Genomic DNA, 15,071 nt, shown 5'->3' with positions numbered 1-15,071 from the left:
GAATTGTAGCAATTTGGCACACCATCTTGAGACTAAAAATGAACTGATACGATTGGAATTTATTATGCACGTTAATTTACAGCACGAGACATATTATATTCTGTATCAATGAAACATTACAGGATATTTCGGGATTGCTGTCAGGCTTTACAAACTTATCTGTATGGTAAATTCTTTTAATTTTGTGCCATCTTATACTTTTAATTTTTCCAGTGGTGGCATAATTTCACCCCTTGATTTCCTTTCAATGCAAGTCTATTTTACTACATTCAGCATAGAAAGAACTGATTAATGAAGAATGTTACCTTCCTTTTAAATAACTACTAGTAGGAAAATAATCAAGATTTTAAAAATAGGTCGTCAACAATTTTCATTTTTTCAAGTTTGTGCCATGCTACAGCTATAATTTTCGTCACATAATGTTATTTCAAGTGCTTAAAAATATCTTATCACATAAACCGCGGCACAGGAGTGTAATCAAGCCATTTAATAAAAACGATATTACATTAGTGTAACAAGAAAAGAATTGATGCAAAGCATCAAAGGGCGACGCCAAAAGAATTTGATCCAGGTTTGCACCTAAATACTTAACAAAAGATGTGTACTTTATAGCATTACCATTACATGTTACCTGGAGGCTAGGCCCAGTTTGAGTTGAAACTTAAACCAAAAAGAATAGACTCTGTCTTGCCAAGATGCAAAGACAATTTATAGTCAATTAACCAATCTTATGGAAAGAAAAGAAAGAATTTCCTCAGATTTATTTTACAAGATACAAGGATACCTGAGTCATCAGCATATAATCACAGGCACGAGTATCGGACCTGGGAAGAAAAAATATGACCAGATTGATAAAAAACTGTGTTTATAAAAACAAAAAAAATGTAAATAATGACCCCCTTTAAAAATATACTATTAACTTAAAGTATATTTTTAAAGGGGGTCATTATTTACATTTTTTTTGGTTTTTGACACTTTTAAGATGAACACAGGTTTTTTATCAATCTGGTCATATTTTTTCTTCCCAGGTCTGATACTTGTGCCTGTGCATATAATAAAAGCTTATTGCTTTGGGTTGCAGACATGTCATTGACAGATATAAGACATAAAAGAGGACCTAAAATTACCATCAGGGGGACACCATATGTACTCAGAGCAGTAGTAGAATGAGTACCAGCCACATCCACCAGCTGCTGAGATAATACTTAAACCATGTAAGAATGTCATTACATATGGCAGATGCTTGAAGTTTCATGAAAAAGAAGAAAAAGAACTTATAAAGAAGAAAAAAAAGTATAGTGTGATCAACTGTATCAATTGCCAATTGTAGATCTCAAAATATCATGCAATACTGCCTTTGTCCATTTCAAATTTAATGCAATCTGTTAAATGAATCAAACATGTGTCAGTTGAAAACCCACTTCTATACCCTGACTGAAACTGCCTGACCATGACTCGAACCCATGTCTTTCAGAAGACCAACAGAGCTATCCGGCCGGCTACACATTTTCTCTTAAATAATGAAACAGTTCTAAACCACAACATATTTCCGCACTATATTGATTTGTGTCCTTGAATTTTTTATGTTTACAGAGCATAGTGAATTGAACTCATCATTATATGCAGTCACAGGATGAGACAAAACGTTCAGCTTGACCAGACCCACAGAATAATGTACCGCAGATGTAGCGATTAAGCTATCTGGCCGCTTACACATTTTCTCCCCTAAATAATGAACAGTTTTAAACCGTGACAGATACTTTTAGATTTTATAAATTAACAGATAATTAATTCTTAATTAATAAATAAGAAAAAAAAACCTTACATACTCATAGTCTTAATTAAAATAAGAATTTATATATTATTGTATAATTATTTTTACTAAAAAGGGATTAGACAGTTATTGGTTGTGCCATTATTTATAACAGGTCAATTTGAAAGTGAACATAACTGTGCTAATACATGTACAATATCTATTTTTTGTACAGATAAAAAACTAACCTTTTTTCTATGATAAGAAATTTTATGAAGGCTGATTTGTATTTTGCATCAAGGGCACCGGGCGAAAACATGAAAATGCAACAAACGAACCACTTTGTGGTAGATTGTATTTTCATGTTTTCATCTGGCGCCTGCTTACTTTTTGTACTATGTTGGTTTTCATATGGCACAAATCATCCACTATAAAATTTAGTGCACAAATTTATTCAAGGGCAAGTAACAATCTACTCTATGAAAAGTCTATTGTCGGGTTGACTCAGGAGACCTTGAGGTTGAGACCAGTGTCCCTCCATTACAAATAGATAAGACAGAAGTTGTCCTTTTCAAACTATGCACATGTTAGAAAAAAAATTAGAATAACTATTCAGAATATGATTTTTTGAGACTTTATTAATTATATTGCTTGATCCAAGTTTAAGAACATTTTCAATCAATACATGTATTATCATTTATAACTTTAAATGAAAGTTTCATCTCTTTAATAATAATGACATATCTGCAACTCTTTAAATTCAGAAATATTACAAGTCTCATCATTTCAAGATACTAAGATAATTATACATGTATGCACGTAACATTAATAATTCCCAGTTTCTATTAAATACATATGAAATCCTAACATTAACGTTAACATGCTTTTGATGACCTTACAACTGGTAAATTTTATACAACAAAAATAGTAAGTAATACCTGAGATAGACAGAAAAGAACAAATAATTTATAAACATGAGTTACTTCCCCTTAGAATATAGAAAACCTGAAACCCAAAAGAACACCCTAAACAGCAAAATTATGAAATGTTGCAGGCTCAGTTTTATTAATGCCATGCAAATTAATGGTAAAGTATTCATAAAAAATTGATGGCCATGTGACAGCAGTTATTGCAGAAAATCGGAAAGCTTTCAATATCCGGATACTGGTACACTTTGTAAAAACAATCATTCTGTGCAACAGATAAACGTAATATGGATAAAATCAATAATGTTGTCTTGATTAGGTTTTGGTTATTAAAAGGATTCAAAACATAAAAAGAAACACCATGTAGCAGTTCTACTTAATATTATTATATATATAGAACACCTGATATGTTACATATATTTTACATTATGATTAATGTCCATTCCACTTCACAAACTACTTTTTTTTAAACGTAAGATACAAGGTGATTAACAACAAGGTGACCTGTAAAATACATTACAAATCCTTACTTTATAACTTGCAATACAATACAATTTTTGAAAGAAATTATTTTTTTTTAAATAAATAATACATAAACATTAAAGGATGCCTTTCATATAAAGTAAGTGGAATTTATTGGGTTACACTTTTATTAACTAAACCTTAACATAGAAGGTTGAATATTACAATTTACAAATAAAGTTATTACCTGAGGGTTGCTTTTCAAAAAGCTATTATGATGTTTAAAATAATGAATAATCAGGCTCCTTCCTATTTATTGAATAATTTCATTTTATCGTCAGATGTTCATACTCGCATTTTGCGTTCATCATCTGATTTTCAACTTTATACCCCTAGACCAAATTCTGAACAATTTCGTAAGTCTTTTGTTTATTCTGGATCTTGTATTTGGAACGGCCTTCCTGATTATATTAAGTCTGCTACATCTGTTCACCATTTTAAAACCTTATACTTGAGGTTTTATCACGCATTTTTGTATACAAATTGATAATCTCCTGTATGTTTTTAAATTTATGTATTTTAATAGATTGAATATGTTAAATTTATATTGTTCCTTGTTGAGGGCCTCATGGAAGATTGATATGTATGTCAAATGAGTTCTCTCATTAAATAAAGTCTTTATTATTATTATTATTCAATAAATTTAGTATTAAACTACACTCATTCAATATCCTCTATATCTGCTATTGTTATCTGACTTGATACATATCGCTTACTTCGTTCCTAAGTTAAAGTTTACCGTTGGCTTCAACTGTAAGAAATTACTTAAAATATCACTAAAATACATTTCTATTGATTTCATTTTCATAACACCAAAGTTAGGTTGATGTCATGCAGATGTTAAAAAAGCATACGTACCTGTCTAACGCACTTTTATCAACTCATCTCTCCAAATTTTTCCCCCCTTTTTTGCCCTTGTCACTTTGGTTCCTGCGTGGGCCCGTTTTGGTTTTTGTTGTTTCACGGGTTGCGTGTCGTTCTTCTCCCTTCGCCACCATTGTTTCCACTCGTGGCTTTGGTTTGGTGCCTTCTGTGTGCCCTGCTAAGGTGGCTTGGGTGTTTCGGGGGGCTTCGTCCTGTGAACGTTGCCGTTGCCTTGTTGATCTATATTTTTGTTTTTCAATTCCAAAGTGCGTGACGTACCATAGTATATAACGCACTTTAGGATTGGACACCAAATAGAATTTGACCAAGTGCGACGTAACATTGTACGACATAGAGAATCAAGTAAGAAGTTTAATTTCAGAAAAAAATCTTGTCCTTAAGGATTTACAAAATGCTAAGTTCGAGTGTGCTCATAGATAAGGGGAAACAAATGTCCTGTAATTGTAAAATATGTACGTTCTAAAGACAGAGAGGTCATTTTATGTAAATTGCGTGAAAGTACATAATAGAATAAGTGAATTAGGCAAACCATCAGTTGAAGCGAGAAATGATGGTAGCTTTTACGGTATTGACAATAATGTGTATACATGTATATATATACAAAATGACGAGAATCAGGAGCATTAAATCGTAACAGGATAAACAGCAGCACGGTCCGGCACCGTACGGCACCATGCGGCACCAAGTGATCAAAACTCGATGAGGCAACCTAGCTCACGTTAACATGACGCTATTGATATGGACTTATCAGCTTACCTAAGCTGCCACGCTAACGACAGTGTAGCTTTAATAAATTAAATGACTTAACAAAATCATCTTACCTCGGAATATCATAAACATATTAAAGCATGGCATATCAACTTGTATTTACAAATTCTCAAAGATAAAATTATGTTTTTCATATAAAAGATGATGTTTCAAGCCGAACAATATTTCACAGCAGGCGTTTCAACTTGATCCTAACTGCGCAAATGTTAAGCATTTGTGCTGCCAATTTGCTGAAAATTAACATTTATTATTGTGCTATTCTGTGCAAAACAAATCCATCGAAAGAGAAACTGTGTCAATGCCGACAAAACTAGACAGCTAGTGTTTTGTTAAATATCTATAAAGTAATTTTTATTTTTATTTTCGTTGTATCATGAACAAAATTAATCTTGGTTAATGCCAGTGCAAAGTATAAAAATGAGTTTGAAGCAATGAACAAATGAACTTCACATTCCTTAAAAAAAATGTCATAATTAATAATTCGATATAAATTATTCGTTTAAAATACTGTAATGTATATTTCTATATATAAATCTATCTGAAATATAGCATTTTATGTTAGTAATGATTTTACACACCTTATTTTATTTTAAAGAATAGTCGTAAATATATGAAAATTAATGCGATAAAAATAGAAATTTAGAATAATAAAATCCCTTCAATCACAGTATCCTCATGACCTTGCACTGTGTGTTGTTGTTTTCAATGTAAATACTTTTCAGGTTTTTAAGATTGGTCAAGCGCAAACATCTGGTTTGCATGTTTCTATACAAATCAGGCTATGAAAACTATGAACATAATTTCAAAGATTGTATCAGAAAACTAATACGTTGTATAACTGTTGGATGTAAATACTGCGTTTGTATTGAACAATACTCAAAATTTTATTCTTTTGGCGGATTAAAATGCCACTAAGGTGTTTATTAGAGATATATATATTATATATATTACATATCCTTATTATCTCGTGGCCTCAAAATATTATATCCTGGCCATGACTTATTATCTCGTGCCCTAAAGATATTTAATCACACACCCTTGCCGATTATGTGACTGTAAAAAATGGTATTGCACGACCGTGCATAATTATATTAATGTTAGCTGTCAAACACTATAGGCGTGTCGATGAAAAATGATATTTTTTCACTTTAAACATTCTTTTGATGTATGATAGATAGAATATTATATTCGTGTACGTTATTTACAAGTTGAATCAAGTAATATTATGAATGCATAATATAATTTTAAATAACTTTTTAAATAAATTCAGTATTGAACACTCATTCAATATCCTCTATATCACAAAGCCTCACTGTAGTATCTTGTTGCCACGACTTTATATCTTATAGCCGCAGCGAGTTATTATCTTGAGGCCATGAAAATGGTCGTTTCAGAAACAGCGGGTCAAAAGCTGTGGCGGTGAACAAGGGTAACTTTTTATAATTATTATTGTACATGTACCTCTTTCTTATCTTTTGTATGGTCAGGTGTTTCTTTAAAAATTATTCTTTTTTTAAATTAAAGTACTTTATTTAGAAATATAAGCCGTTTATGTATACTGTATATTTGCCCCACTTCCCTATGGATTTAAATCGCGTCTAGATAATTATTTAAGATGATTTAATACGATGTTACAATGATAGATAATTTTTGACGTCTTTTCTGACCTCAGTCTCTTTCTTTAATATCAAAACTGACAGATATATGTTTCAATGAAATATGACAATTTTTTTAAGATATGTTTTCTTTGATTCTGTTTGTTATTGTAATACACATGTACATATATTAAGATATTTGCTCATGGGAAAATACTTAGTCCATGATTTTATAAACTCATATAATTAAACGTTTAAAATTCATTTCCTTGATTTTGTTTTGGAAAGCTCATGTGCATGGCATACAAAGATAAATATGTTCTCACGAGAATCTTATAATTATGCTATTTTTTTCGCATATGTTGCAAGAAAATGAACATTTTTTTTTATCTTTCCTGCAGACAAGAATATGTGGAATGTTTTCATCATAAATTAAAATCAAGAACATATGACTTATACAAGTACATATATTGTCGATTAAGTATGTTTTATGACAATCATTTTATCTTTGTACCTGCTATTTATCAAACTTATAGCGTTCTATCGGTATAAAGAAATAATTTTAATTGTGCCTGTAGATTGGCTATTCAAAAACTACATAAAGGTGATCCGTAGTTTCGTAGATAGTTTCCTACATCACACATGGATCTCTTCAGCATATATGTAGCTCGACTGGAATTTTGACCGACAGTTTCTTTATTTTAAGACCAATGTCAATAAATATTTTTAAAAAATGGTTTGTTTGAATGTAAAGCATCGTTTGGTGGTAAGATTTTGTGAAAACTCTGTATTTGGAGTCCGTTTAGTGACGTTTTCTTCATACGCATTACATACTTTGGGCACACTAGAACCCAAGACGAAAAGAATATCTCGATGAAGACTGCATAAAAAATCCGAACAAAACTGGGTAAATATAGAGGAAAGCTAGGAGAGTAGAATCACATTTCGATGTTCTTAAAAAAAGGTTTGAATTATATATAAATGGTTAAAATGTTGTAAACTTACCCTGTGATTGACCTATTTTCTCCTTCACATATTGAATTATACTGCATCTTGAGTAGCAGAAATTCACATATATTTTTTACCGATGTTCAATTTTGAGATTCATATGCGGTTCCACCCCTGTGTATATAGTTTTTAAGTGTTATTATATATGGATAGGGAAAAACGATGTGTGTATTGATATCCAATGGTAAACAATGCTTAAAAATATTTCGAAAGAAAAAGGTAAATAAGATTACACTTAAGACTCCAAAATAATATGCAAGAACTTAACAAAAGAAGAAATCTAAAAGATCAACAAGTTGTTGAAAACAAAATATACGGAGCAGCTATTTTTCAACACGTGTAATGTCAAATACTAAAAACAACAACAACAACAACAACAACATGAAATTGATTGACTTTACACCAAGTATGTTTAAGTTTAATATTAACATTTGCAATTACATTGTATAACTTTTTTACTAAAATAATACTTTAATACTCAAAAACATTTATGTGAAAAAGGAAAAAAAACATAGTTTTCTGATTCATAAAATTACAGTCAGTACCAATATTTTCATGTCGTCTGATTTAGGATATATCCATAAAGTTACAGAGTTGACATGTTGAGGTAAAGAGAAACTATCAACTGGTCAATGTGACAATGAGTATTCATTGCAGAATTATGTTCCCCCTTTCTTCGTTGCGTTTACTTAAATATCAAGCGCTGAGAAACTGGGAACATGCCTTGATAAATGAAATTGTCACTTTTTCTTCATCCGTACTCATTTATTGAAGAGAAAAAAACCTTAATGTGCCATTTAATACTATAGTTGATTTAAAAATACGAATAAAAGAAATTAAAAAAAGTTTTCTAAATACAAATCAAAGAGAAATATACAATTGAAAATTATCATGGACTGCAAAAATAAATCAACAAAAATTCAGATATACAAGTAAAGATTTTACAATAATATAAACTGACATTATAATTTAGTCACCCAGGTTATAATTGTACATTGATACAAACCAGCATTCATTATAATTTAATAATACAAGTTATTATTGTACAATATTACACACTAAGATTTTATAATTCAGTGCTAAAAGTTGTACCATGATTCAAACTGGTATGGTATCATAATTCAGTCATACAAGTTAGTATTGCACAATGATAAATGTATAAACAAAGCAAGCATTTTAATGACCAAAAGGTCCAATAAAAATCTGGAAACAAAGTGATCCCTCGAAAGCATTAATTTCAACAAAATTACATGAAAGTTGCAGACTCGGTTTGTTTTAGTCTGTACAAGAGGGATAATAAAGTAAGTGCAACATCCCTCAGCTTGAGTGGTACTCAATTCTCAACACTTAATAGTGCTGGCATGAATGATCCCGAAGAACCAGAAAAATATAACACTTTAACAACACTGAAGTGAAGTATTGCAGCCTTGCATCAAACATGCATGCTGGTGTTCACAAATTGATATCTATCTTGGCTTCTTTTTTACAAATAAATGGATATTGTCCGAGACAAAACAAATCACAAAAATGTACATCGTAGTCGACAGAACAGCCATTGTTGTTGTTACCAACAATATAAACACATTTTTCTTCATAATTTCTGAAAATATACGTATAAACATTATTTTCATTTATAAAAATAAATTTTCTTTTTTTTTCATGTTTGATGTCGTAAACTGGTCATGAAATGCACTGAAAAACTAGTATGTGTGCCAGCATACTAATCCCTTGTTTTTATTTTGGTATTCACAACTAGGTTTCAGAACATAAACACAACCAGATAAACGTTCAATCAAATATATACAATGTGGAAATGGATCAGAATGATTTTTTCTACTTTTAACTATCGTTGCATCCATTTACTAATAAATGTCAACATTTTCTACATGCCAAGTCATTTATTTATAAGGTGAATATAGTTTAAACTTCTCATAAAAAGCGCTTTTCTGTAACTCTAATGCATTACTATAGTACCTCCACTATGAAGTGTATCCACATAGGTTACTGTATTGAGATTGATGGGCATGTGTTCAAAGCCCAGAAGGGGCAACTTTTTTCTCTCTCTTTTTTCTTTTTAACATAATTAATATATCCCTCAGATCCCTTATGGAGGGACAACGTGTTTGATTTTAATTATGTAATTACTGAAAGGTATTAATTTGCTAAATAATGCCAAATTTGATAGCAAAACATGATACCAGATATTTTTATATAAAAAATAGACGGTAAAAGTATTTTATATTTTGCGAGATCAACCAATTTACTTTTTTTTATAACAAAATAGCCAAACTTTGAAAACAGCCCCTCATTTTGGCAAATTTTAGGGATATTTTCAATAAGGCTTTTTACATAGCGAAATAGTCAAAAAAGTATCTAAATTGTGTGGGTAGAGTAACATTTTTATACATATTAAAACATGAACATGAAATCACGTCTGTTAAATCCTTCAAGTATGATAAATTGTAGTCATCGTTATTTCGATTTGCCCTTCGCAGAATACGCATGCGCCAAATGCAACATTCGTTACACTGGAAATATCGTATTGTAGAAAGGTCTATTGCATTTATGTAAATGTTAATATAATGTTCATATTCAGTTTACACAAAATTATTTTAGTTTGATGTTGAAATGAAATGAAACACTCTCGAATCCATTTCTGGAACCAACATGTTGCAAGTACTAAGCAAAGAATGTAGAGATTCTATCTCCAGGATAGAACGACTTGCCCCTGACAGTGTTTGAACACACGCCGTCAGCAATCCTTCGATTACTATAGACTGATGCGTTAACCACTCTGTCACGCCGCCACTCATATACAGGTAAAAATTCAATGCTTTATTGTTTTTGTTGCCTGCATATAATACTATACTTACTATTGATGAAAAAGCATTTATTTGATATTCTCAGTGTTTTCACAAAGGGTCAAAACGAAACTATACACTCAATAGTTTTCAAGGCTACCTTCATCAGTAAGTAATAGATTTCATCACAGACCTTTTTACGCTATGAAAAACCTACCGGATGTAGCATTTTCTTGCGCATGCACAATCTGAGCAGGAGAAATGAGTATCGCTTTAATACCGTGTATATCGTGTTTGACGTCCTTATCCAAATAAGACGGCAAGGGCCGAAAAAGTTGGGATTGATAGAATGCTTGTTTTTGTCTGATTTTATTGTTTTAATATGTTATAGAAAGAGCATCGAAACATGAGGCTATCTGATTAGTACATTTAATAAGATGATGTTTTTTCTCTTAACACATTACGTTATATACACGCATTTTAACGCCTTTTTCACCCCCCCCCCCCTTTTTGTGGTCTGAAATGGAAAAAAGGCCTTATTTAGGCCCCAAACACTTGTTTTTGTTTGAGAAATGTTGTTAAAAAAGTGACCACTTTTTCGGCGCCCCCCCAAACCAAAAGATACATCAGGGGGTTGCCGGAATGGGGATGGCCCCCTTCTGTTTGGGGGGGGGGGCTTGAAGGGGGCGGAGTCCCCCTCATCGCCAAGAAAATTTTGGACTTGTGAGAGGCTATAGATGACCCCAGATTGATCATAAGGTAATTTTGAGATGTCCCCTCGTTGCCATGGTAACAGAAAATTTAAGCCTGAGCATTTTGTTGCAAGGGCAATGGTCCAGTCAAAATTTGTGCCAAGTTTGATTAGTGTTGAAGCAGTTTTTATAGTATTATAGCAATTTGAACTTGTAACGGGAGACATTTCAATGAAAACAGCCATTTTCAACAAAATGCTCATGAAGTAATGGGTTAATTATCACAGGCTAAAATAAAAACATGTTTCTTGTTGTCACAATATGAAAACCCCAGAAAAAGTAACCAATGAACGAGCACCTGAATATGATATTTCTATCGCTTTCCCTTTCTCTTTCGTCACAATAAGTAGACCCCAGAAAAAAACGAGCCAATCAATTTGGTATGCTCTGGAGTGCGGGTAACAAAGATCTGCACTCCAGTTAACGCACTGTGCATGTATATGGATACGATTTAACTCTACCAATTTTCAACACAAAATTTCCCAAACGATGATGCAATAATTTTAGTTATGGGACGTTTCTGTTGAAAATGTGTAAAAGATTAATTGTATACACATATACATGCAAAGTGCGTTACCTAGTGTAAGTATTAGACAGAGAAAGGGAAAGCGATAGCAATAGAGAAACGGACAAAAACTCTCCCTTCCAAAAGCCCCCTCGTTTAAATCAGATAGCCTCGTGTCTCGATTATCTTTCTATTATATGCTTTAACCATGCTTGTTTAAAAGTGTATGGTAAACGTCGGATAATGCACTTTGTCTTATCATTTGAAGAAAATTACCGCGGATATGATACGCTAAGTTTTGTTTTGATTTAAGAATCGTTTGTCACCTTCATTTTACATAAGAAGGTACTTACCGGGGCTCAGCAGTCGCCATTTTCTCGTGGGTTTTACTATACAATGCACGTGATCCCCCTCCCCCCGTGAACGTGCTAAATTAAACGTTGATGATTTTAAAAAGCTTGCCTTACATCTTGTATTATGTGTAATAAAAACTTTTCCATTTTTCATCGCCACTTGTTTAAAATCTGGTATTTTTGAGTGAAATTTCCAAATTATTTGCCAATACTCACATATTGACTTGTTTATTACTGGTCTTCATCCTTGCCATACATAATTACCTAATTATAATGCAAAATTGCAAACATAAAGCCCCAGCTAACAAATTTATGCCCGTTTTTTTTTCAAATGTCCTGGAGTTCTTGTGATAACTCTGAAGATGTCCTGACGTTCTTACGATAATTTTTGTGTTTTTTGCGCTAAATCAGGACACGTTTCAGCGTTTTGTTATTATTCAATAATGTTGTAAATCATTATGAAATGTAGTACATTCATCCTTTGCACAAAAATGAGGATATATAATGTTGGTATTGAGTGTCTTTTATTTCAAGAGATATTATTTCTTAACCCAGTTTCTTGCGCAATGTTTCATTTTATAGTATTTTTGCTGACGCACATTACATAGACAAGAAAAATGATTGATGTAGAGCATTGACTTACGTGATAAAATGCACTTTGAAGTCAATACGCATGATAGTGTTTTCATGTATACATTATAAAGGACTTTTTGTTACAATGGTGCAAAGATTTTGAATAAAATACCGTCTAATATACGTTCTCCTAATTCTCTGACATCCTTTAAAAATAAATGTAAATTACCTCTAATTTAGGAGTTCAGTGCTTTACTAATGCCACTAAGAATCTTTCGTACACATTTACCGGTTATTTATGAAAATAAACTTTCTTTGAATTAATGTCTATTCTTTCTGATAACATTAAATTGTTTATGAAGTTGTTGAGTACTGATGTTATACATACTTTCTTGATAATGTTTCTGCTCTACGCAAAATGCGCATGCGCAAAACGTAGCATCTGTTACTTCGGAAATATCGTATCTTAAAAAGGGTCTATTGTGTGACGTGTACGATAACATTTATCCTATTGTACATTTTTGTTTTTGTGTTTTGCTATATATGTAACTTTATCTTTAAGAGATATCATTACTTAGTTAAACAAAGTAAAATTGAAAAAGGTTAAACATTTACCAGTACAAAGATCAGTTACTATTAAAGATATACCTGTTAGTCGTTATTTAGGTTAGGTTAGAGTATACGTACGTGTATCGATCTCCGACTCCATTGGATAAATATGGGTATTCGTATGCCTGTCCTTCCTGTGTTTCGTCTACCAACGTCTCTATCCACTGCACCTCCTCGTTGCTATCATAATCACCGACCCACACAAATTTGAAATTATTATTTAGAATAATATTACGTATGAAAGTATTCTCTGCTGTATTTTCAACGTCAATGTTAGATAAGGTTGCTTCTAAACTTTCACAATGGGCACGTGCTTCACTGAACGATTTTTCCTCTTTCACATGCCAATAACAATACGATGAAAATTTTCGCCAATACAATGGACAGGAACGTAAAGCATTTAAAAGTTTAGATTGAGTTTCTTTTAAAGCTTTTATTTCTTTCTGCTGTGCAACTATCAATTCCTGAGTTCTCATTTCGTCAATTTTGCTCAGTTTTGATTGGATTTTGTCAACAATTTTTGCATTTATCATTTCAAAATTGGTCTTCATTTCTGCTTTCCAATCTTTTAGTTCCGTTCTGAGATCCAAGAAGGTATTGTTCAGCTGATCATTTTGTTTATGTATAAGACTCGTTAGTTTTTCAAGTTTATTTCTTGTCCAATTTTTCGCCCTTTTATCTTTGCTTTTCATTTCAATTTTGAGCTTCGAATAACTTTTAATCAACTGGCCATTTTGTAAATTAATCTGATAGGTAAGGTTTTCAAATTGATTTTCTAACTGATCTGTATGCTCTGTAAACTGTATAGTAAGATTTTTCACTTGATCTAAAGTCATTTTCATTTCTGCTTTCCCATCTTTTTGTTCGGTTCTGAGCTCTAGGAAGGTATTGTTCAGCAGATCATTTTGTTCATACATATGTTTTTTTATTTTTTCCACTTGATTTCTTGTCCAATTTTTCGCCCTTTCATCTTTGCCTATCATTTCAATGTTGAGCTTCGAATAACCTTTAATCAACTGGCCATTTTGCAAATTAATCTGATAAGTAAGGTTTTCAAAGTGTTTTTGTAACTGATCTGTATGCTCTGTAAACTGAATAGTAAGATTTTTCACTTGATCTCTTGTCCATTGTTTTTCTCTTTTAAGTCCTAACAGCAACAGTACCGGCACCTCACTTGACTTTAGAATTTCAACACTTTTTGAAGAATCAGTTTGCTCCAGTTTTTCTGTCTGTTGATCCATTAAAGGACATATTTGATCCTTGAAATTTATCATAGAATTGTTGAGTTCATCGAAATGTTGTTGCAATGACACAAACATATCTTTTGTCAGTTGGTTGTCAGCGCTTACTCGTGATTCAACAACGCCGATTCTTTGTTCAATGATATCAAGTCTTCCTCTTAAAGATTTTGCATCTATCATTAAAACACATGATAAAAATAGGAGACATTTCGCTGTATGTCCCATTACATTATACATCATGTTTCTTTATGTTTACTTTCAAAAGAAAGTCTTGAAAATACAAATGTATAATGAAACGTTAAATTTCTTATAATAACTGCTTGTTATAAACTATCAAATACACTTTTGAGAAGAAATCAAATACGAGTTAGCGTTCGCAGTTCTGCAATGATTGATGCTATTAATTTTTTAAGTTTTTAAACTTATCCTAGTAACATTACAGCATACCGTATTTCTCCTTAAAATCTCCCCAACCCCGCCAGGACAATGCCCGCCATTTGCTATTCATTTTAAACATACTATTCATTTAAAACAAACATGTTTTGCAATAATGACAAAATAAGAAACATACAGTAACTTGATGAAAGTAATGTCCCAGCAGGCACTCGACGTTGTTTCAACGTTGAAACAACGTCGAAATATGGTCGTGACGTTGTTCAACCAATATTCAACTATGGACGACCATACGGATATATAGCCAATTTGTATATACAACGTTGATTCAACGTTTTTTATGGTCGAAGTTTTACATTTAGTTTAATTATTATATAAACTTTTATT

At 31.9% G+C, this 15,071-nt stretch overlaps 1 protein-coding gene across 1 annotated transcript; it reads right to left on the bottom strand.

The window, feature by feature from the left end:
- Positions 1-7,844: 7,844 nt before the first annotated feature.
- Positions 7,845-14,697, bottom strand: LOC132727537 (C-type lectin domain family 4 member M-like). The gene is made up of 2 exons (XM_060713079.1): positions 13,129-14,697; positions 7,845-9,057 (listed from the first exon to the last, which is right to left on the bottom strand). The coding sequence occupies exons 1-2, from the start codon at positions 14,529-14,531 to the stop codon at positions 8,910-8,912; spliced, it is 1,551 nt and encodes a 516-aa protein (XP_060569062.1). The 5' UTR covers positions 14,532-14,697; the 3' UTR covers positions 7,845-8,909.
- Between the last annotated feature and the right edge of the window lie 374 nt (positions 14,698-15,071).

The sequence above is a fragment of the Ruditapes philippinarum genome, unplaced genomic scaffold (genome assembly GCF_026571515.1).
Source record: "Ruditapes philippinarum isolate M1 unplaced genomic scaffold, ASM2657151v2 ctg4045_1_1_1_1, whole genome shotgun sequence".
NCBI classification, from domain to species: Eukaryota; Metazoa; Mollusca; class Bivalvia; order Venerida; family Veneridae; genus Ruditapes; species Ruditapes philippinarum.
This window is presented reverse-complemented; position numbering and strand designations above follow the sequence as displayed.

Excerpts from the sequence above, each read along its gene's own strand:
- LOC132727537 (XM_060713079.1), bottom strand. The coding sequence starts at position 14,531 with ATGATGTATAATGTAATGGGACATACAGCGAAATGTCTCCTATTTTTA. Across the intron at positions 9,058-13,128 it reads GGAGTCGGAGATCGATACAC|AAATTATGAAGAAAAATGTG; the intron begins GTACGTATACTC and ends GTATATTTTCAG.